General features: G+C 52.4%; 12 protein-coding genes across 12 annotated transcripts; 5 read left to right on the forward strand and 7 right to left on the reverse strand.

Moving 5' to 3' along the window:
• Nucleotides 1-1,734: 1,734 nt before the first annotated feature.
• P170DRAFT_150822 (putative acid phosphatase) lies at nucleotides 1,735-3,457 on the forward strand. Its single transcript, XM_024842517.1, has 3 exons — nucleotides 1,735-2,016; nucleotides 2,078-3,091; nucleotides 3,161-3,457. The coding sequence occupies exons 1-3, from the start codon at nucleotides 1,825-1,827 to the stop codon at nucleotides 3,191-3,193; spliced, it is 1,239 nt and encodes a 412-aa protein (XP_024705956.1). The 5' UTR covers nucleotides 1,735-1,824; the 3' UTR covers nucleotides 3,194-3,457.
• On the reverse strand, nucleotides 3,301-5,104 carry erg6 (sterol 24-C-methyltransferase). The gene is made up of 3 exons (XM_024845579.1): nucleotides 4,788-5,104; nucleotides 4,688-4,722; nucleotides 3,301-4,622 (listed from the first exon to the last, which is right to left on the reverse strand). Exons 1-3 carry the CDS (start codon nucleotides 4,989-4,991, stop codon nucleotides 3,728-3,730), a joined length of 1,134 nt encoding a protein of 377 aa, XP_024705957.1. The 5' UTR covers nucleotides 4,992-5,104; the 3' UTR covers nucleotides 3,301-3,727.
• A 504-nt stretch (nucleotides 5,105-5,608) lies between these two features.
• slt11 (Pre-mRNA-splicing factor ECM2) lies at nucleotides 5,609-7,195 on the forward strand. The gene is made up of 2 exons (XM_024846603.1): nucleotides 5,609-5,942; nucleotides 5,998-7,195. The coding sequence occupies exons 1-2, from the start codon at nucleotides 5,802-5,804 to the stop codon at nucleotides 7,006-7,008; spliced, it is 1,152 nt and encodes a 383-aa protein (XP_024705958.1). The 5' UTR covers nucleotides 5,609-5,801; the 3' UTR covers nucleotides 7,009-7,195.
• On the reverse strand, nucleotides 7,076-7,962 carry P170DRAFT_405989 (LYR motif-containing protein). The gene is made up of 4 exons (XM_024846604.1): nucleotides 7,931-7,962; nucleotides 7,643-7,852; nucleotides 7,409-7,585; nucleotides 7,076-7,356 (listed from the first exon to the last, which is right to left on the reverse strand). The coding sequence occupies exons 2-4, from the start codon at nucleotides 7,704-7,706 to the stop codon at nucleotides 7,262-7,264; spliced, it is 336 nt and encodes a 111-aa protein (XP_024705959.1). The 5' UTR covers nucleotides 7,707-7,852; nucleotides 7,931-7,962; the 3' UTR covers nucleotides 7,076-7,261.
• A 139-nt stretch (nucleotides 7,963-8,101) lies between these two features.
• P170DRAFT_435839 (putative ribosome associated DnaJ chaperone Zuotin) lies at nucleotides 8,102-9,801 on the forward strand. The gene is made up of 3 exons (XM_024849031.1): nucleotides 8,102-8,321; nucleotides 8,416-8,556; nucleotides 8,608-9,801. Exons 1-3 carry the CDS (start codon nucleotides 8,178-8,180, stop codon nucleotides 9,640-9,642), a joined length of 1,320 nt encoding a protein of 439 aa, XP_024705960.1. The 5' UTR covers nucleotides 8,102-8,177; the 3' UTR covers nucleotides 9,643-9,801.
• A 109-nt stretch (nucleotides 9,802-9,910) lies between these two features.
• P170DRAFT_381609 (alkene reductase) lies at nucleotides 9,911-11,185 on the reverse strand (the record flags this gene model as incomplete). Its single annotated transcript, XM_024845580.1, has 2 exons — nucleotides 10,111-11,185; nucleotides 9,911-10,059 (listed from the first exon to the last, which is right to left on the reverse strand). Coding segments are annotated over exons 1-2 (1,185 nt in total), but the record flags the coding sequence as incomplete, so codon positions are not given.
• A 360-nt stretch (nucleotides 11,186-11,545) lies between these two features.
• P170DRAFT_355698 (uncharacterized protein) lies at nucleotides 11,546-13,078 on the reverse strand (the record flags this gene model as incomplete). Its single annotated transcript, XM_024844103.1, has 3 exons — nucleotides 11,546-12,326; nucleotides 12,384-12,882; nucleotides 12,943-13,078. The coding sequence occupies 3 exons, from the start codon at nucleotides 13,076-13,078 to the stop codon at nucleotides 11,546-11,548; spliced, it is 1,416 nt and encodes a 471-aa protein (XP_024705962.1).
• Nucleotides 13,079-13,593: 515 nt separating this feature from the next.
• P170DRAFT_424987 (alpha/beta fold hydrolase) lies at nucleotides 13,594-14,472 on the forward strand (the record flags this gene model as incomplete). Its single annotated transcript, XM_024847596.1, has 1 exon — nucleotides 13,594-14,472. One exon carries the CDS (start codon nucleotides 13,594-13,596, stop codon nucleotides 14,470-14,472), a length of 879 nt encoding a protein of 292 aa, XP_024705963.1.
• A 92-nt stretch (nucleotides 14,473-14,564) lies between these two features.
• Nucleotides 14,565-15,266, reverse strand: P170DRAFT_445933 (cytochrome b561 domain-containing protein; the record flags this gene model as incomplete). The annotated part of the gene is made up of 3 exons (XM_024850747.1): nucleotides 14,565-14,586; nucleotides 14,644-14,957; nucleotides 15,036-15,266. 3 exons carry the CDS (start codon nucleotides 15,264-15,266, stop codon nucleotides 14,565-14,567), a joined length of 567 nt encoding a protein of 188 aa, XP_024705964.1.
• A 426-nt stretch (nucleotides 15,267-15,692) lies between these two features.
• On the forward strand, nucleotides 15,693-17,364 carry P170DRAFT_508810 (uncharacterized protein). The gene has a single exon (XM_024854605.1). The coding sequence runs from the start codon at nucleotides 15,778-15,780 to the stop codon at nucleotides 17,287-17,289; it is 1,512 nt and encodes a 503-aa protein (XP_024705965.1). The 5' UTR covers nucleotides 15,693-15,777; the 3' UTR covers nucleotides 17,290-17,364.
• Nucleotides 17,365-17,402: 38 nt separating this feature from the next.
• Nucleotides 17,403-18,890, reverse strand: P170DRAFT_381618 (glycoside hydrolase family 28 protein). The gene is made up of 3 exons (XM_024845581.1): nucleotides 18,479-18,890; nucleotides 18,002-18,418; nucleotides 17,403-17,942 (listed from the first exon to the last, which is right to left on the reverse strand). Exons 1-3 carry the CDS (start codon nucleotides 18,698-18,700, stop codon nucleotides 17,484-17,486), a joined length of 1,098 nt encoding a protein of 365 aa, XP_024705966.1. The 5' UTR covers nucleotides 18,701-18,890; the 3' UTR covers nucleotides 17,403-17,483.
• A 1,341-nt stretch (nucleotides 18,891-20,231) lies between these two features.
• P170DRAFT_406006 (uncharacterized protein) lies at nucleotides 20,232-21,648 on the reverse strand (the record flags this gene model as incomplete). The annotated part of the gene is made up of 2 exons (XM_024846605.1): nucleotides 20,232-20,701; nucleotides 20,766-21,648. The coding sequence occupies 2 exons, from the start codon at nucleotides 21,646-21,648 to the stop codon at nucleotides 20,232-20,234; spliced, it is 1,353 nt and encodes a 450-aa protein (XP_024705967.1).
• Between the last annotated feature and the right edge of the window lie 41 nt (nucleotides 21,649-21,689).

A 21,689-nucleotide genomic window follows, 5' to 3' on the forward strand; every position in this document is an offset into this window, starting at 1 on the left:
CCTACACACGTCACCGGGCTTGATTGGTTCCGGGGGGTATACCTCCTCAACGGTGAATGAACGAAGACTTTGCTTTGTTTTTTGATCTTCAGATGTGCTGGGGAAAGAGGTTCTGTTTGAACGGGTGCTTGCAGTAGTGGCCTGTCACAGCATTCGAACTAAGCATTTTATAGCATGATGTAGTTACTTCGGAGGAATTAATCTGCTCCTTTGAATGTCAGGGATCTACCGGTTGTTACGGTGCATTCTCCGGCCTCGAGCACGTGTCTCCTGACTTCCAACGGGGATATCCTTTGGTAACTTCTGAGGTAATGCTTTGCTACTTGTTTTGTGGGGAACTTCCAGGCAGCTTATGTCTTCCTTTCCCGACTCAATACCCTCACTTTCTTTACCTGACAATCTAGGAACATCTGGACCTACTTCTTGGGAAGCGTTCATATGTGGTTTGAGTTATTCTACCCTACAGATCTCTTCTAATGTTCAATTGGCCATACTCAGCATAGCTTATTATTTTAAATATATATTAGCTTCAAGCACTGTCATAACCGCGAAGCTTATCTTTAATATTCTATTCCTCATGACCCGGCACTTGGCTTTCTGCTAGGTATGCAGATTGCTTTTATACTTACATCATATAGTCAAACAACCTATCTAGAGCAATATATTTAAGGATTATCTTATTAGCTTCCATACATTCGCATTTGAACCATACCGATTAATCAATTTATTTATTCCTATACTGGTTATATGAAAGCAGCTGCTGATATCAACATAATAAGGTTTGTTTCCACCAAATGTAAAAATTGTTTGAACACATTAGTTATACATATTCAGGTCCAAATAGTCGGGCACTGAGATTAAATTACTCAAAACGTCACCAGAAGTCTCTCTTCTATTCATTTTTCTGGCATTCTAACTTCCAGTGGAATAAATTCTATAACTGACATTCTGCTAACCCTGATAATTTTCATATTACCTAGACGGAGACAATCGCCATATCCTCTATTCCTTTCTGCATATTATTTCCTGTTTTCCCATTGAATAGAGAAGAAACGGAAATTGAAATTAGTCAAAATGAAATAAAATATCACAGCCTCCAATGCTGTTTACGAAAAGCAATAAAAAAGAACGAGAAGAAACATCCGGAGCCTTTCCTTGTTATATTAAACGGAATCTCACTCATGCTTTCTTTTGCCAACGAAGCTAGCTCTAGTTATTTTATTTCTGTTTTCGTCTTTTTTCTTCGCCTACTCAAAACGCCATGCCAAGAAGAGTAGAATATAGGTAATGCCCGGATGCCGGAGAATCACCAAGCTCCAGCCTTACTCGCTAGACATAACTGCGGTGGTAATCACTAGACTGTGATTTGTGGCTTCATATCTACGCCGTCCATCCAATTCAGCCATCAGTTGCCGAGCAGCCGATCTATAGCAGGCCGGGTCATGCTGATTGGGTCCACCCGGCCAAGCTCAACCGCTCGGGTGAGCCAGCGACCGCACGTGCCCGGGACCCATTGCCAAGCACTGGGCCACTCAGCGATCATCGACTTGCAACGTGCGACAATGCGATGCACAACACGATGCACTCACAAGGTGCAGAGTGGGGGAAAGCTGGAAGCGAGATGCTTCTGTCAAGAGGGGTAGGTGGTAGTCGGATTGAGATCCATTCACTAAGATGGATGTCTGGTCGAATTCTGTCTTCAGGATGGGGTCGGAAAACATATATAAGGGCGCAGAGTGTGCTCCTGCCATCTGTTTCTGTTCAATCCAGCTCTCATCCAAGCATCAATTGCAGTGTCAGTTCAATTGAGATACGGAGGACGCCATGCTTCCCCAACAGACCCTCGTGACCCTCCTTGGAGGCATCTCCCTGGCCCTTGCCAAAACTGCTACGAAGGAATTGCCTTCTCGTGCGGAGATCGAAGCTGCACAGGCTACAGTGCTGCCTCACTCCCCCGTCTCCAATGTCAAGGGTCTATCATTCAATCGCTTTGTTAACATCTGGTTGGAGAACACCGTAAGTCCACACCACATTTCAAGCTGAATTGACACTGTACAAACCTAACCAAACTCCGCAGGACTTCGAAGATGCAGCCAACGACCCTAGCCTATCCAAGCTGGCCGAGAAGGGTCTCCTCCTGAGCAACTACTGGGCCATCACCCACCCCTCCGAGCCCAACTACTGCGCCTCAGCCGGCGGAGACACCTTTGGCATGGACAACGACGACTTCAACCAGATCCCGTCCAACGTGTCCACCATCGCCGACATGCTCGACGTCAAGAACATCGCCTGGGGCGAGTACCAAGAGCACATGCCCTACCCGGGGTACCAGGGGTACCGATACCCGGAGACGGGAGCGAACGACTACGTGCGCAAGCACAACCCCAAGATCCTCTTCAACTCGGTGACGGAGGACGCGACGCGTCTGCGGCAGATCAAGAACTTCACCACCTTCTACGAAGACCTCGAGAGCCACCGCCTCCCGCAGTACAGCTTCATCACGCCGAACATGACCAACGACGCACACGACACCAACATCACCTTCGCCGGCTCCTGGACCTACCGCTTCCTCGCCGAGCTGCTCGAAAACGACTACTTCACCAAAGACACCCTCATCCTGCTCACCTTCGACGAGAACGACACCTACGAGATCGGGAACAAGATCTACAGCTTTTTGCTGGGTGGCGCCGTCCCGGAACACCTCCGCGGCAAACAGGACGACACCTTCTACACCCACTACTCTATTATTGCGTCGCTGTCTGCCAACTGGGGTCTCCCCTCCCTGGGTCGCTGGGACTGTGGTGCTAATCTGCTCAGCTTCCTGGCTGAAAAGGTTGGGTACAAGAACTATGAGGTTGAGACGAGCAATCTGTATCTCAATGAGACTCATCCCGGACCCATGGCCAGTGACAACTATTCGCCCAAGTGGCCTGTTCCGTTGACGCAGGGACGCTGCTCCGGTGGCCACGGGATCCTGAATGTTGTTCAGAAGACGTGGAAGAACCTTACTGCCACGTTTAACTATACAAGCCCTGTTCCGTATGACGCGGTCAGCGGGAACAACGTTGGAGTTAAGTACAGCCGAGAACTGGTACGTGATGCAATTTCCTTGTCTCCCCTGGAATATCAAGACTAGGGTTACTAACTTACTGGTTGATAGAACGGCACGATCGAGACTCACATCACGCAATAGAATGATGTATTCTCACGCAATCCCCGCGAAAATGTCTAGATACGGGATGATGGAAACGATACTCCTATAGTAATACTACGCATAGTTGAAGATGAAATGAATAAAAGCTTTCGTTCATGACTCACTCACATTACAGACTATCTTTACCGAAGAACGGTAGAGAAACAGAAAGATAACGCAAGTCAATCATCACCGTGGGCACATGTACATACACAGCAGTGATTCGTAGGATATTGGACAAAAGGAAAATCGCAAATGAAACACAAAGCATACAAGCATAGCATCCGATGGCGGTATGCAAATAATAACAACAGTTGAGAACCAGAAGATGAATCGCCCAGAGCGAGATCGAAGAAAGAAAAAAAGAAGAGAAGAAAAGAGACACGAGATTAAAGAATTTAGACCGCCAAATCTATAATAAGGAGGATGAAGAGGATGCTGGTACAAATCAGAGGAAACCGTGGTTTTTGTACAGGACAGGGCGTTTCACATGAGGATTTTGAGGTTAGGATATGAGGTGGAGATGAAATGAATTTACTCGGGCTTGCGGCCCACCATGAGGTACATGGGAGTGAAGAGCTTCTTCTCACCACCGGCGACCAGGCAGTCACCGGCCAGGGCCAGACTGTCGGCAGTCTTCTGCGAGCCCTTGGGGAAGAGACCGACCTTCTCCATGGCGCCGACGAAGCGGTGAGCGATACCACGGCCCCACCAGGTCATGCGAGCGATGGTGAGGAAATCCCAGGGCGAGGACATGTGCTTGAAGGATCCGGCCAGAGGGAAGTACCAGGGGATGGAGTCGTCACGGTCCGCCAGATCCTCGTGGTGGAGCAGCTCGAAGCCGGCGTTCTTGATGGCGTCCAGTCCCTCGGAGACACGGACCATGTTGGAGATACCATCGCCCTGCTCGATACCGAGACGGATCTTGCGGTGCTCAGGGTTGTCGTTGTTGTACTCGTCGGTCATGAGCCACTCGTACACGCCGAAGATACCGCCGGGCTTCAGCACACGCATGATCTCCTTGTAGACGCCAACGAGCTCGGGAGCGTGAACAGTAGCCTCGATAGCGTAGACGGCGTCGAACGAGTTGTCGGGGAAGCTCATCTGCATGAAATCACCCTTGACGAAGCTCAGCTTGTCGCTGAGACCCTCGCGCTCGGCGTAGCGGGTGGCACGCTCGATCTGGTAGTCGTTGTTGTTCAGACCAACGACGTTGGCGTCGGAGAATTTGACGATCTCACGAGCGGGACCGCCAACACCGCAGCCGACATCAAGCACCTTCATGCCGGACTTGATGCCCATCTGGTGAGCGAGGTAGTGTTCGTGGCGAGCGATGGCCTGGTAGAAAGGCTCGCCGTAGGCGAATCGGCAGAAGTGGAACGAGGTACCCCATCCGTATTCGTAGAAGTCGGTGGCAAGGTTGTAGTAGCTACGAGGAAATCTGGTCAGTGTTTTTCGAATGGAAGCGTCGATGCGCAAGTGCGGTGAACATACTGTCTGGTCAAGGTGGCATATTCGGCACGACGGGCCTGTGGGTAAAAAAGCAATTGGTCAATGTCCCCTCCGAATCTCAATTGAAGAATGCAGTGCTTACAGCGCGAGTTTCCTCGGTCTCGTCGGCAGCATCCTGGTTGTCCCAGTGCTTGAAGTATTCATCGACAGCAGCCTTCTGCGCGGCAGCGTCCTTTCCACGCATGGCGGCGAAACCACCCTGCGCCTGAGAGGACTTGCCGTGCATGGCCTTGTTGAACTGCGCATCACGCGCGTGGTCTTCCTTTTCCAAAGCGGTAGGGGCCATTGTGAAGAGCGATTGGTGATGTGAAAAGGGGCGGTGGATGTGGTGAAAAAGAATGTCGGAAAGAAGCGAAGGAGTGGAGGGACTCGGAGGGCAATTTGTATTTCGCAGACCACGAGTCGCAGAAACAAATCAGGCAACAGGAAAAAGAGAGGTGGGAGATAGAAGACAAGAAGGGGAAGAAAAAAAAATAGTGAACAGCAGGTCAAGATAGGCGGGAAGCAAGCAGATCGGCCAAAAGAAAGGAGGCGGAAATGCGACTGACTTTGACAAGGCACCCAGCCAATCACGGGCGGCGGTCTGGCCAGCCAACCGACCGGACGCAAGGCTAGACCCAAAAGGGCCGTCCGGGGTTCGAGCCGGAGAAGGTGGCTTCTGATAGGCCGGACAGGGGGGCTGTGAATACGCAAATACGCTGTGAATACGCAAACACGACGGTCTAGACGATCCCTTCGTGGTGGACTTGCTCTTCAGGACATCTTAGTTCTCACCTACCCCTAAGTAGCTAAGTAATAGTCATGTCAGATGGAATATGACACAGTTTTCGGTAATGAGATATTCCCGACAGTCAAATTAATATCATGAGCCCTGATCTTATCACGGACTGTCCCCACCATAACAAACATCCGCTGAAGAACCACTGACACGTGATCCTGATTATATCAGCTGGTCAGCCACACCCTCCCGCCACAGCGCAGCCACAGAGGGAACTCTATCGATAATCGTGATTCTTTCGCCGCCGCGCAACTTGCTTGAGTAACGCGAGCTTCCACCTGCTCCTCATCCCCCTTTGCTGGAACAACCTGGTGTACTATGCCTCAGCCCCAAATCAAACAGGACCTTAATCGGTCAGGATGGGAAACCACCGACTTCCCCTCCGTCTGCGAAAATTGCCTTCCTGAAAATCCCTACGTGCAGATGCTCAAGGAAGATTACGGCGCAGAATGCAAAATCGTATGTCTTTCCTCTCCCCTCTGTTCGAATATTGATTTAATCTAACTTTGTATAGTGCACTCGTCCCTTCACTATCTTCCGCTGGAAGGCCGACCGCACCGCGCGTACCAAGCGCACCGCCATCTGCTTGACGTGTGCTCGGTTGAAGAACTGCTGCCAATGCTGTATGCTCGATTTGTCCTTCGGTCTTCCCATCGTCGTTCGTGATGCCGCTCTGAAGATGGTGGCTCCTGGCCCCGAGAGCACGATCAACCGCGAATACTACGCCCAAGGACACGAGAAGGAAATCGAGGAAGGACGCGGGGCGGTCGAGGAATATGAAAAGACGGATGAGAAGGCGCGCGACCTGCTGCGGCGACTTGCGCACAGTGAGCCCTACTACAGAAAACCTCGACAGATCGAGGCCGCGCGCGACGAGGAGGGCGAGGCGCCGTCCTCGGAAGGTCCGGTACACAGTCGGTACGGCAACGGACCGGGACCTATTCGAACGAGCGATAGCAGAAGAGGGACTGCCCTGCCTGGCAGAGGGAGGGGTGGTGCGCGTGGCGGCCGTGGTGGTCGCCCGTTCCCCGGAACTGCTCAGCTGCCGCCGTCGCAAGATGATATTCTTCCGCCCGCGGACCCGAATGTTACGTCTCTCTTCATCACAGGTGTCGAGGACGATCTTCCCGAACACACTCTGCGGTCTTTCTTCTCCGAGTTCGGCCAGCTCCGGTCGCTCGTCTGCTCCCACCGCGCTCACTCTGCGTTCGTGAACTTTGCCACCCGCGAGGGCGCCGAAGCCGCCGCCAAACAGTGCCAAGGAAAGGCCGTCATTAAGGGTTGTCCGCTGCGGATTCGATGGGGTAAGCCTAAGCCGCTGGACAATATGGATCGGGAGGAACGGATGAAACATGCTCGCGAGGGACGATCGGCTGTTGGGACCTCTAGGGGACCTGGCTCCGGCAACAAGTCTATCACCGCCGCTGGCGAGGAAGCTGTCGACAAGCCTGAAAGACCCCGAAACATCGTCGCTCCGCCCCCGGGAAGCGGCGAGATCCAGTACACCAGCTTGTCTGGAGATTAAGCATACGGTTGAAATCTTGATAAATTCTTGACTTGTTGAAATATTGGGACTATGGAGACAATCACATGTACATTCAAAGCGGGCGTTTTGTCTATTCTTTTTACATTGCTGTTATCAATCCAAAATACCCCAGAAGACGCCGGAAGGAGAGAAAAGTTCGGGTATACTATAATACAAAGCACAAATGCAACTATTCTGCAATCTCATCCCAAGTAGTAGAGCATGCAGACCAGCACTCGTAGACAGGTTCCATCTATGCAGAGCATGGCTTGTCAACCTTGACATTCTTGCCCCCAATCTTGACCGAATCGTTGTCGCCGCGTTCGATATCGTCGTGAATATTAAGTTCTATTCCAGGCTGTTAGTATCATCCACTTATACCCCGAGAAAGAACCCATACCCCATTTCGCAGCGTCGTCCTCGGCCGATCGAGACCCTTGCACAAGGTTATGCTTCAGGATGTTGGCCACCTCCACGGCATGGTTGATCTTCATGGGGGTGTCGATTCCGACACGAGGATGGTCATCGAAATTCCGACGGGCCTCTTGACGGGCAGCGAGCATCACACGGGTGTCATCTATCGTCAAAACATGTTAGGATCGTGCGATTGCGAGGAATAACAGAAGTGACTGACTTTGGAAAGCAACACGGGTGGCGCGGAGAATTTGACGATAGGCACTTCGGGCGGAAACGGCCATTTTGTAAGAGCGAGATTATGCTTTGGATAGGCTTGAATAGATTATATAGCCTTCAGGGAATCTTTCGACGAATGTCTTCGTCAAAGTAGTCGCGGACCTTTGCGGGACGTGGCGTGTTGTAGGCTTGAAAATGTTGTTTATCGAGACTTTCGGGGTGATTGTTAGTTCAGCAAATCCTGACAGGGCATCGACAGGCTCCAACAGTAAAAAGCATTCCAACTCACCAGAAAACTGTGTCTGCGACCTCTTCTTCAGGCCGTCTGGTCGAGCCTTCAATTGATCTCCGAAACGACCGGCGGCTGATTGGCGTGGCGTGGGGCGGAATGTCGGGGCAGAAAAAATCGCCGCGAAAAAAGCACCGCACTTTTTTTTCTGCCGTCGTCTTTCTCGTCAGCATCCACTTCCCTTCGGGTCTTTTTTCTTTGTACATTCGAACGCCGCAAAGTACAGTTGGCTTCGATCCCTGTCGAAATGACTTCCGTTTCCGTCTCTCTCCCGGCTCTGCCTCAGGGCTGGAGCGCCGATAAGGACTTCAAGGCCGTTGGCTCCCTGTCTGCCGCCACCCAGCGCACTCTGGAGCCCGTTGGCCCTCACTTCCTCGCCCACGCCCGCAGAGTACGTTCTCCTGATTCACCTGTGCCTTTGCTTTGCAATTGAGCATATGGTGAAAGAAATGCATGACTTGGTTCAATAACTAACAACCCTCTAGAAGCGTCACCACCGCACCTTCTCTGAGGACGAGAGAATCCAGGCCCAGAACAACGTCAAGAAGACCGAAGACGATGAGGATGATGACATCTCCGAGCCCGAGGACGGCATGCTCCTGGCTCGTGAGGCCAAGGACTGGAAGGTACATAAATTCAGCGATCCTACAATCTAGCACATCACTAATCCTTCACAGAGCCAAGATCACTACGCCGTGCTCGGTCTTACCAAGTACCGCTGGCGCGCAACCCCCGAGCAGATCAAGCGGGCCCACCGCAAGAAGGTTCTGCGTCACCACCCCGACAAGAAGGCCGCCATGGGCCAGAGCGACGAGAACGACCAGTTCTTCAAGTGTATCCAGAAGGCCACCGAGGTGCTTTCGGACCCCGTCCGTCGTCGCCAGTTCGACTCCGTTGATGAGGCCGCCGAGGTCGACCCCCCCAGCAAGAAGGAGACCGCCAAGGGCAACTTCTTCAAGCTCTGGCGCCCCGTGCTCGAGGCTGAGGGCCGTTTCTCCAAGATCCAGCCCGTGCCTAAGCTGGGTGACGACAACAGCACCTTCGAGGAGGTCGACAACTTCTACAACTTCTGGTACAACTTCGACAGCTGGCGTACTTTCGAGTACCTGGACGAGGACGTTCCCGATGACAACGAGAACCGTGACCAGAAGCGTCACGTCGAGAAGAAGAACGCCAACGCCCGCCGCAAGCGCAAGACCGAGGACACTGCCCGTTTGCGCCACCTGGTCGACGACCTGGCCGCCCAGGACGAGCGTATCAAGAAGTTCCGCAAGGCCGCTCGTGCCGACAAGGACAAGAAGCGTCTCGAGCGTGAGGCCGAGGCCAAGCGTCTGGTTGAGGAGAAGGAGAAGGCTCGCCTAGAGGAGGAGCAGCGCAAGAAGGAGGCCGAGGAGGCCGCCAAGGCTGACCGCGAGAAGTCGAAGAAGGCCAAGGAGGCCGCCAAGAACGCCTCCAAGAAGAACAAGCGTGTGCTCAAGGCTTCCGTCAAGGACGTCAACTACTTCGCCGAGTCCGGTGACGCCTCTGCCGCCCAGATCGACGGCGTGCTCACCGATGTCGAGAACATCATGGGCAAGATCGACGCCGAGGAGCTGGCTTCTCTCGCCGAGCGTCTTACCGCTGCCGGCAAGGATGCCGCCGCCGTCAAGGCCGCCTGGACCGAGGAGGCCGGCAAGAAGCTGAAGGAGGGCGAGGCCAAGTTCTTTTCTTAAGTGTGATGGTTTTTAACGAGATAAAAATGGTGCTGTTTGGCTTGGTCTGTCAGCCAGTGCTACAAGTTAGATGGCATGATTTGCGATGATAAACATGCTGGATAGATGGATAGACTAGCTTCAAGATATAATGCAGGCAACGATTTATGCATTGCTTTACCTTTCTTCCATCCGTCTTTCAACTCGGCCTAAGCGATCCAAAAAGACAATCCATGAGTCTAAAGTTCAGGATCTATCCTCACAAATCCATCTTGTGAACTTCGTCTTCCCATCGTGGCCAACCCAGGTACCCCTTCTCCCCCGAAGTATAGAACGTAGGCCGATGATACTTGGTCAGAGGAAGACCCTTGAACAGGCGTTCAGGCAGATCCGGATTGGAGGTGAAATACCGTCCGAAAGCCACCAGATCCACGCGTCCTGAATATCGTCAGCATCCTATACACCACATATCAAGAAACCAGAACTCACCTTCCTCAATCGCCCGTGCCGCCGACTCAGCATCATACCCCCCAGCCCCAATCACCGGCGTCGTCTTCAGAATCCTGCGAAACGACCAGATAGACGCCTCATCGGCATCCTCCCTCCCATCCCCATCTCGTCGAATATCTCCCGAAAACGCCCCCTCGCGACTAAACCGATCATACCGTGGCTCGACGATATGGACATACGCCAGTCCCCTCATCTCCAACTCACGCACCAACTCCGAGAACGTCTCCAAGCGCATACTATCATTCGTGCCCTGCAGCACATGATACGGCGCCAGACGAATCGCGGTCCTCTCCCTCCCAACAGCCCTCACCACCGCATCCACGACCTCCAACGCAAACCGGATCCGATTCCCAATCGACCCGCCGTACTCATCGCCCCGGGTATTGATACTATCGTGCGTGAAGCAATCGACCAAATACCCATTCCCACCGTGAATCTCCACCCCGTCGAACCCACCCCCATGGACCGCCAGCCTCGCCGCGCGGGCAAACTGGCCCACCACGTCTTGGATCTTGGGGATGCTCAGCGCATGAGAGGGTCCATACGCCTCGCTCACATCCCCATCCCCGTCTGCGTCCTCGCTCTGCCCGAATAAAACATGCCTCCCGGGCAAACACCCGCTCGTCGAACTTAGGGGCCTCAACCCCCCTGTTTGGGAGGGGACGGAGACGCGCCCGACGTGCCAGATCTGCGCGAAGAAGGTCCCTCCGCGCGCGTGCACCGCGTCGGTGATGGGTTTCCAGGCCTCTGCGTGCGCGGGGGTCCAGAGGCCTGGGGTGCGTGGGAAGCCTTTCCCGCGCGGGTGGATGACGATGCCTTCGGAGATGAGGAGGGCGCCGGGGGTGGTGCGTTCGGCGTAGTAGGGGGCTGCGGTGGGGTTTGGGAGGGCGGTGGTGTTGCAGGCGCGCATGCGGGTCATGGGGGCTAGGACGATGCGGTGGGAGAGGGAGAGGGTTGGGGAGGGGAAGGGCTTTTGTAAGATAGAGGTAGAGGTTGAGGAGGAGGAATGAGGCATTGTGAGCAAGTAGGTAGAAGGGGATTTGGTTAGGGTTAGTATATGAAGGTTGAGCCAGGTGAGATGGAAGACATGGCGGGTGAGAGAGCTTTATAGTCTGAACATTGAGGGAGAAGAGTATAATGGAATTTAGTTCAGAGAGCCAAGCCTCATATGGATAATTAATATGGTTTAATATTAAAGACGGGATGATGCTGACCGGCTATGGCGAGATAGTCCTCCCTGTGCTAATTGGCTTTCTTCGACTATTTCATGCGCTGACCAGTTTCCTAATCGGCTTTGGCTCTGGTGAATGTAACTAGAAATCAGTGGCAGTAAGCACTGTCTATCAAAGGCAAACCTCTCGATATCGGAATCGATTGGAAACCTCGTCTTTAATCACGCAATATTTCTATTTGACTACGGCCCAGAAGTCATGAGCATACGAACCTCATCCCAAAACGTCTTTCCTGCCTCATCAGACGCGCAGCCCAACCACGCGAACGATCTCAAGAAGACAACCATCTCATCCCAAGAGCAGATGCCTAATGCACAAATGCAATCGCCCGCCTGACGCACAAACCACTCCCGTAAATCACCATGTGCGCAGATCCCAGCAATCATAGCGCACCAGAGAAGAAGCTCTACGACTGCATCTTCCTGTTTCCCCTGCAGCTGCATAGCTAAGTTTTGTATCTCACCGGACATTGTGGCTCGCTGCCGAGCCGTTCGTGGCAGCGGGAATGCCACGTTGAGACTATACAGAACGGCTGCTGTGCGACAGACCAGGTAAATGGTTCGTGGTTTTTCGCAGTATGCGTAGGTGCAGTCGGTTCTGCGATGAAGTATTGCGGTTGACTGGTCATTCGAGTCCGGAAGATTCGATAGCCGATGCTGGATAAGTGCGCGAGAGTTTCCGACGAGTGTCAGTGTATTGGGATCACACGAACGAGAGGCAAGAAACTCAATCCCTTGTGTGAGCTCGCCCAGATCCAGAAACGCACGGATCAGGTTCCCTTTGATCGGAGGGCTCAGAAGAGCGAGTTGCTGGAATCCGTGGTTACGGAGTGCACTGTACCGCGAGACCTCAGGGACTCTAAGAGCACGAAGGGGCGCACGATAAATGTACGGCTTTCCGTCCGGATACACCAGCGGAAACACAGGCTTAGTGTTACTATTGACTGCACCGATCAAGGCCGAGCTAGAGAATCGAAATGGTCACAAGGTAAGCATTCGAGAGGCAAGGGGAGAAGCGTACAGAGATATCAGCCAGCCCAGACCGTAGAGTTTCACAGTGCGTATGCCGCCTCGACTCAATACAATCTTCTCAACGGCTTCCCAATGCAATGGGTGGAATTGACAATTCCCATAGTACTCTAGTAACTGTTGGCTTTTAAATGGCGGGTTAAAAGGCCCCTGTTCTGGCGGAGGGATGCTATTGAGATTCTCGTTCGCCGCAAGATACAGGATACATAGCAGAATGTCATCTGTCAGCTCATCACTGGCCGTTTTGTCGTTGATCTGCGCTAATTCCAGTCGAATCTGTTGTAGGACCTGTCCTTTCCAGAATAACTGCGCGGCGGTATGGCGCCGGTAGTTCTCCACGCCATGAAACGTTGATAAAGCATCAAGGTGCAAGGAAGAGCTATAGAACACCGCTTGCATGACAATAGACTTTCTCCCGGAGAGCAGATACGCATGGTAGCTTCCCTGTGCGAAATCAACGGGCCGCGCACAGGGCCATAGAACATGAACACCTACCGAGGTCAGTAACCATGTCGGTCACTAAATACCAACGACGGGTTAATTCCACCCACAATGATACAACAGACAATCAGACAATTCCCCCGATCCCGGTATATCCGGAGCAAAGGGATCTAGTCTAGTCGACACAGTCGAATGCAACGGACTCCAACACGGAGCCAGGATTCGAGTCTGGGCCCTTCCATTCATCGCACCAAGATGGGATTCCTGACGCGATATCTCCTCGGGATTCCTTTTTAGGAAGACAAAATTCCTCTTGGTAATCGGAATGGTCTGTAAGCGATGCCGTCGCGCAGCATATCGCTGCTTCATGAATCGGGAGCGGAGGTGCTCGCCATCGCGGGATCTCATGGTTGGACCGTGGACGAAGAGGAACGGACCTGGTTCGGACTCCATAATGTCGAGTCACAAGGGAGGATATCAGTCAATGGCCCGTCCATATGAGATATTTGAAAGGAAAGACAAAAAGGTCTTCTCTCCCGGGGATGCGTGGCGGCTTATAAGCCGGAACAGGCAGGGTTGTGGTGGTCGATGATTGGAAGGCCGCCAGAACGCTAAAGAAACGCCAAGAAACAAGCCCTAACGACTGCCATCTTCGGCTTCATGACAAATCCGTCTCTACATGGCTATAAGACACCTTCTTGGCTCTATCTAAATTCATCTCTGAGTATCCTTTGTCAGGCCATTTCTCTCAGACCACCATCATGGCTAGCAGTCCTCTTACCCAGATTAAGTACCTGCATCTTCCCACCTCCCAGACCCGGCTCTTCTACCGCGAATCCGGGCCTCAAGACGCCCCGGTGATACTCCTCCTCCATGGCTTCCCTGCGTCCTCACATCAATACCGCAACCTGGTCCCCCTGCTAGCCACAAAATACCACATCCTTGCCCCAGGCCTCCCAGGATTCGGATTCACTGAAGCCCCAGAAACATTCCACTACACCTTCGACAACCTCGCCAACACAGTCCTCGAATTCCTAGATGCTCTCTCCATCCAGACATTCACCGTCTACATCTTCGACTACGGCGCACCAACAGCCCTCCGAATTGCCCTCAAACCACCAACCCGCATCACAGCAGTCATTACCCAAAACGGCAACGCTTACACCGAAGGCCTGAGCGACTTCTGGGCCCCGATCCGCGCCTTCTGGCTCGGCAATAACACGCCCTCTGCGCGAGCCGATCTCGCAAAGAACATGCTCAGCCTAGAGGCTACAAAATGGCAATACGAGCACGGGACGTGCCCCACGCGAACCATCGCCCCGGAGTCCTACACCCTGGACTATGCCCTTCTGCAGCGTCCCGGGAACGCAGACGCCCAGGTTGATCTCTTCTGGGATTACCAGAACAATATCGCCCTGTATCCTCGGTTTCAGGAGTATTTTCGCAAGTCGCAGGTCCCGGTACTGGCGGTCTGGGGTCGTAATGATCCGATTTTTGTGTCCGCCGGGGCGGAGGCTTTTAAGCGGGATTTGCCAGACGCGGAGGTGCATTTGCTCGATGCTGGGCATTTTGCGGTGGAGACGGATACGGAGGAGATTGGGGGGTTGGTTTTGGGGTTTTTGGAGAGAATGGGGATCTAGGGATGGATCAAAGTCTACTTTGAACTTGGGAATGCATGTCCAAATGTTCCAATTAATTTCTGATTCCACCTGTTCGTATAGTAATCGTCAATCTAACCAATATCACCGGCGTTTCTTTGGAATATCCACGGCATCCTCTACAAAGCTCTCTCCTCCATCTGAGGAACAGACCTCTCCTTCCAGAACGGCAACTTCTTCGTCTCGACCAAAATCGCCACCAGCAAAAGACCAGCCCCAAAGATACCGCCAACGACTCCGTACGCAATCTCCCCACCAGTCGTATTTGCCGCGAGCTCTAGCCCTAGTCCACCATTGATAATACCAAGAAGAATCAGAACACGTCCATACCAAACATGCAGACGCGTCCACTTCCCGGGCTTCTGCGTCTTTCGGAATCGGAAATGATGGATCAGCCCAATGAAAGGCTGGAAAAGCAGGAGGACAACCACGATGGTGCCGAGAATGGTGTGCGCATTATTGTGCAACTAAGAAAACGTCAGGTCTCTCTCAATGCAGCATTTTGAATATCTTTTCTCTTTGAATCCAAAAGAAAGTGCACTCACTCGATCGAGAATCTTCCCAACACGAATGCCAGTGGCCAATCCCGCAAGCATCAGTATCCAGCTGAGTAGCTGCCACACAACGTGTATCCAGATTGTTCCTTTAACGCGGAGAAATCGAATGGCGAAGACACCGAGAGGCATCATAACTGTGAAAGCCAGGCTCATGACAATTCCATGAGCCTTGGCATATTTCGGAACGAGATGAAGATCTTCGTAGATAATTTGAGACATGGAGGAAAAAGCAGAAGTCTGCTCTGAACGTCAATATCATGTCCTTTGAGGTGACTAGGTATACTAACATGCAAAATGAGACCGAGAATCGTTGCTCAATTCTGAAGATTAATTCCTTTGGTGCTGTTTGATCCGGCAGATTTCAGTTGGATCTTTAATCTCGAGTATACAGAAACTATCAATGATACTGCAACCGTCAACCATCGCACTTTATATGCAACTATTCCAATATCTAAGGCCCGGAATGAGGTCATCCGTATAGACCTGCTTGGACCAATCAAACGTCACCATCACCCAGGACACCGAGAAATGCGAGAACCGCGAAAAAGCCGTTGCATTGGCAGCATAGCCACACCTCGTATTGCCAACATCACCACCGTCTGGCAAGTCGAGAGGGGTTCAGGCTTCCATATTCCGAGATCACCGAGATTTAACGTGTCTAGCAAATTTGTCGGCGCGAAATCGAGTTCCTCTGTCGATCAGTTTAGACCTGAAGGTCACACCACACCTAATGAAAAAAGCGATTCAGCCGGCCGGAGCACTACCAATGAAAGCGCCCCTGATTGTCAAGCCCAAAGCCTGCGTTGGCTGTCGCGCCCGAAAAGTAAAATGCGACAGGGAAACACCCTGCGGCAACTGTATTCGGTGGTCGGTGGCGTGCACGTATCCGTCGCCAGTGAGGACCTGCAATCGGCCATCCAAAAAGCTGTTTCAAACGGAGCCAAATCCACAAGATGCGATACGCACCCCCAGTCCCGAACTGTGGGACCTGGACATATCCATCCGGATATGCAAGCCACCGGCGGTTTCCTCCCCTTCGCTGTCTCGAGCGCGAGCCTGCTGGCAGATATTTGTCGAGAGGGTGGATCCGGTGGTGAAAGTATTGCATCGCACTAGCGCAGAAAGGGTCCTTGTGGCATCGGTCTGTCAGCCGGAGTCACTGCGCAGCAGCGAAGAGGCTCTGGTCTATGCGATCTACTTTGCTAGTATGGCAAGCATGACGTCGGACGAAGTGCGGGAATATTTCCACGCAAACAAGGACACAGCCTTCACGGCCCATGCTCACCTGGTAGAGCAGTCTCTGGCACGCGCAGCATTTCTCCTTGACGATGAACTTAGCACACTGCAAGCGCTTGTTCTGTTTCTCACCATCAATCGACTGTCCGGTAGGCCGAGCGTTGCATGGAAGCTGACAGGACTGGCAAAGCGGTCGGAAGTGTTTCGCAGAGCCAATTTGACAATCTTTGAACGGGAGATGAGAGCCCGATTGTGGTGGAACCTCTGGTATCTAGATCATCGAGCAGTCAAGGATCTCGGCGAAGAGGATGTATCCGACAAAGACACCTTTCCGGAATCCCCATTGAACATCAACGACGCCGGCCTCGATCCAGGCGCCACAGAGGCTCCAGCTCCCCGAGAAGGCTGGACCGAAGTGACATTTTCTCTTGTACGCTTCGACATCGCACGAACTCGACGCCAGCTGCAAAGTCAGCACGACATAAAACAAAGCGAGCGTCTCATACAAGCATGCGAGACCAGGATCCACTCGCAGTATCTGAGACACAGCACCAACAACGAACCGATCCAGTGGCTAACGCAGCATGTGGCGCACGTCCTCATAATGGAGATGTGGTTTGAGCTTTACAGCGCCGATACTGTTCCCATCAGCAGTTGGTCTCAGAATGTCCAGGACCGCCTTTTTCTGCTCGCAATCGACATTGTCGACGTTTCTGCGCGCTTGAAAGCCGAGCCCCACGCACAGCAATGGAGCTGGCTACTTACAGGGTATCAACAGTATCGCCCCCTGGCCTTCTTGTTGAACGAGCTGTGCTATCGACAGGAATGTGAAGCGGTGGATCACGCGTGGAAAGTCGTCGAAGACGCGGTCACGCGATGGCCGGATCAGGTGCGCGCTTCCGTCAGTGCGAAGATCCTGGCGGGCCTCAGGCAGAGGGCCAGGAGAGTCCAGTTGCAAATCACGCAGCGCCAGATTTCGGGAGATGATCAGATAGATTCTATTTAAGGAAGCTCTAGATGATTAAACCCTGGTGGATGGGGCGCTTGGCCAGTTATATTAAAGTCTATATAAGCAAGTGGCACTAAATATAGTATACGGCAGGTGGCAGGTAGCAATCCTGTCAAATAATTATGATACACACGAACAGAATCTCAGTTCAGCTCAGGAACCGCTTCATCTCGTAGATATCAGCGACACGCTTAGCAAGAAGCGCCGGAGGGAACGTTCTTGCACTTGCTGCTCTTCTTTCCGCCGGAGATGCTGTTGCCGCTCCAGGTCCAGTTCTTGCAGCTTCCGGAACCGCAGAGGATCTGGACATCGGTGGCAGAGCTCTTGACGCTACCGGTGACCTTCTTGAAGGTGATGTTATCGACCTTGACGCCGTTGGTGGGCTTGCCGGTGGGGCTGCCGTTCTTGTAGTCCTGCTGGACGACGATGCCGTACTTGGAGATTCCAGAGAGGGTGATATCCTCGAAGCGGACGCCGGTGACGGAACCAGTGGCACCGTAGACAGTCTTGATGCGGGCACCGTTCTGGGAGTTGATGATCTTGGAGTTGATGATGTTCACGGTGTCGACGGTGTTGTCCTTGCGGCCGCCAATGGAACCGATGGAGAGACCGTGGCCGCCCTCGCAGTGGCCGTTGGAGAAGGTGATGTGCTGGAGACGTTTAGCTTTGACAGTTGTGCAAGACTAGGGGATCAATAGAGAGCAATTACCTTTCCGGAGTTGACAGCAAGGCAGTCATCCTGGTTGTAGACGGTAGCGCGGTCAATGACGATGTAGGTGCTGGAGCCAACATCGAAAGCGTCGGTGTTGTGGCCCTTGTTGGTGCCGGAGGAGTTGTCGATGAGGACGTCCTGGATGGTCAGGTGGTCGGACTGGATGCTGAATCCCTGCACAGGGGTGTTGTAGACCTTCAGGCCCTTGATGGTGGACTTGTTGAGCTTGTGAGCCTTGAAGAACTTGGGCTTGGTTTTTCCACCGTTACCGCCCTTGCCGTCCCACCAACGAGCACCGTCGCAGTTGATCTTAGCACCAGACGACTGCTTCACGGTGATGTCGTTTCCGGACATGGAGATCAGGGGTCCCTTCCATTCCTTGTAGCCGAAGGTGGTCTCGCCCTCGAAGATGACCTGTAAGAGGGTATGGTCAGCATCTGCTTACCCTGAACATGAACATGGGAGGAGTCGTACAGTAGCGCCAGTCTTGAGGCCAGTCAGGTCAAGAGTCTCGCCGGCAGGAACGTTGATGTTCTTCAGGACGATGGTAGAGCAGGAGCCCTTGCCGGACTTCGCCTTCGCAGCGGAGGTGAAAGTACAGGACGATCCACGAGCCTCAAGGTCGTTCACCGGGGCGGCAGAGACCAGCAAAGCGCCCAGGGCAGCGGCAATGAAGCCGGACTGAAAGAAATGCATGATGAAAAAGAATGGAAGTATGTTAAGGAATGAATGAATGGGACGAGAATGAATCGATCAATCAAGCCCGTGGGAAAGAACAGAAAAAGAGAATAAAAGAATGATGGTGATGAGAAATCCAGCAGCTTGCAGGACCCTGCAGGATCCTTATATTCTGCATCCTGTGGTTGCAGTGGAGCATGGATCCATCCATTCCCAGGCACAGGATGGGCCAACCAGTCCGAGCAGCTCGAGACTCGACAGGGGCAAAGTGGAAATGAGGTCAGGACCTGGACTAGAACCCTCCGGACTAGTGTAGACGCCCATTCATTTCCACGAGAGCCGGCAGCCAATATGCGTTGCGGATGAGGCCTTAGTCGATTTAGGGCTGATTTGCCGAACGGTTCGCAGGCAGCAGAGAAACGCTCCGGTTAAGCCATCGTTAGCGCCTCCCCACTTGGTCCCGAAAAGCTTCGCCGGAAATCCCTCGATCCGGCCTTGACCGAGACATTCGCCTGCTTCATTTATTTTTTGACCCCTAGAATGGCCTCGTGTTTGAGATTGTCTTGCAATTCTCCCAGTCTGGGTGGTATCAAACCATTGGATCGGTTACCACTCACCTCGTGCGATGCTAAAGAAAGCGACCTGGATCTTTAGCAATACGGAAGAATGCCGCAATCCCCGAATCAAAATAATTTATCCGAGATTTTCCCATTGCACGTTGACAGCCTCTTACCCACTTGACATCTGAAGATTCCTACGAGTAGAGGTCTTCGCTGCTCAGAGTCTCCGGCCTCCGAGGGTCTCTACTCCGTATATTCAACCAGCAGCCTTAGTCTTCCCAGTCTGAGACATTCCCTCTTGAGTAAGCGGGTCTGTGGATTTGGATCAAGAAGTAACAGTATTCTAGAACCTCATCACAATCCTGCTTCTGAAGATACCCCTTACTATCTCATGTCGCCAATCCACTATCACCAGAGGATACCTTCGTCTTGAAATTGCCAATATGGCTATTAATTTCGGTTAGAAGCGCTGTTTCTATTCTCATGATCAAATCAGTTCTGGACCAGAATAGGCTGCAGGGTTTTCCAGCAATTCTCTTCATCACTGGGCGAGATTCTCCTCACAGGAGAAGCAGATTCCCAAATACGGAGTACAAGCCCAGGGTTTCAACCCCTGTATTCAGGTGCATTAGTTTGAAAGTAAGCCCCTGTTGTCGCATATGAGTACCGGCTTCAAAAGCTGTTGCTGGTTGGAGTGGGGATTTTTGCGGAATGGAACCAGGATACCTTCCTAGCAGGCTCTAGGATCCACACAGGTCTGCTTGAGATCAGGGCCGTTGGTTATGCTGAAAGTGATCAGAAACCTTGCACCCACCTAGTAATATTCATACTGTCGGCGCTTCCACTTTCCCAATCAAACTTTCAACATCTTTTTAACACTCTCGACACGTATCTGCTACTTGTGTTTTCCCATAGTGAAGCCATTGAATCCCGAGCATGTAGAGCTGTCAGAGGGTCATTATGAAATAACGCGGAACGCAGAAAGTCATCTACAAACTATCTCTTGGGTCACTATCTCCCCAGTCCTCCTCCCACTGACGCATCAAGACCTCAGACGCGCCTATACTCTCAAGTCGTGCAGCATCCCACATAACGTAGCCCCAACGATGAAGCGTATCATGCACATAGTATCCGTACAGGTTGCTATATGTTCCACCCCATATCAACGTCCAAGCTTGGGGTGGATGTCCCTTCTCGACATCCAGAAGACTATCGCCATGGAATAGCAACGGGTCACGTCGTTCCTGTTTCAGATCACGAGCTGAGGGCCGCCGTCGACGACGAAGAGTTTGCGCCGTTTGCCCCATAGCTTCGTTCCCTAGGAAATAACCCGCCGGCCACGCAATGCGCTCCTGCATCGTTGATACCAGGTGATCATGGTTGTTCATCTTAAAAAGAACCGTGTACAGCAGCTCTAGTCCGCGAGATATTGCTCCCTTCAAGAGAGTGTCTCTAACCCCTGTTAAAACATGTCGCATTAGTTAGGGGTCAGTAACGATAAGATAAAATTAATACAAATTTACAGCTATTCCCAAGGTCAAATGCGCCATCCGGGGTCGGCGGCCGCTGACCATCGAACTTGGGATTCTTCTCGTCCACGTCCCAACTGATCCTATCAAAGATGTCTGCGTAACGCTCCTTGGCGAAACAATAAATACAGACAATCTCTTCCACCTCCCAAGGCTCGAACAAGCGAAAGAAAACGTTTAATATCTCAATCGAGTCAAACTGCAACGGCAGGTCTCGAGGGGGTTCATGCGAGCCAACACCGAACAGATTGCAGCACAGTTGGAAGCGATAGAGTGCACGCAGCAGTCTGGTCTCCTCTGCTCTACTCAGGAGCTCTGAGTTCTGAGGGGTCTCTGTCTGTTTCGCGATATCATCAAAAGCCCACGAAACATAGAATTGCGATAGAGGCAAAATAATTCTAAAATGGAACGATACAATGCCGGTGGCCTCGTCCAAAGAGAAGTATTTCCTGGAATCCACATCCCCAGACAAAGATCGCCGACTCTGGTAAGTCTCAAGACACTGCATGACCTTTTCACGGGAGCGCTGGCGAGCAAACTCAGGAAGACCTGACTGATATACCGCGTAGGCATCGACGGTGATGCTTCGCAATGTCGTGTCGAAACACTGACTGAGTATACGCTTGCGATCGACGATATACTGCTGGTGATATACGGGGGATGCATGGACCAGGGCCCGCAGTTCTTCGAGCATCAGGGTTGAGAGAAGATGGAGTCGAAGCTCCGATGGGAGATTTTCCAGAGGAGCATCTCTGTTTGCGTCTGGCGGGTCAGCTATATGAGGTGCGAATATTGGAGCTGAATCCCGGGGTTGCTTCTTTATAAATGAGGTCGATCTGCGGGCTGATCTCTTGACTTTCGATAGAAGTCGTTCCATGGCGGCAAGTAGCGGGGTAAGATAGTGTTCTGGACTTGTGA

This window comes from Aspergillus steynii (genome assembly GCF_002849105.1).
Source record: "Aspergillus steynii IBT 23096 chromosome Unknown P170scaffold_3, whole genome shotgun sequence".
NCBI classification, from domain to species: Eukaryota; Fungi; Ascomycota; class Eurotiomycetes; order Eurotiales; family Aspergillaceae; genus Aspergillus; species Aspergillus steynii.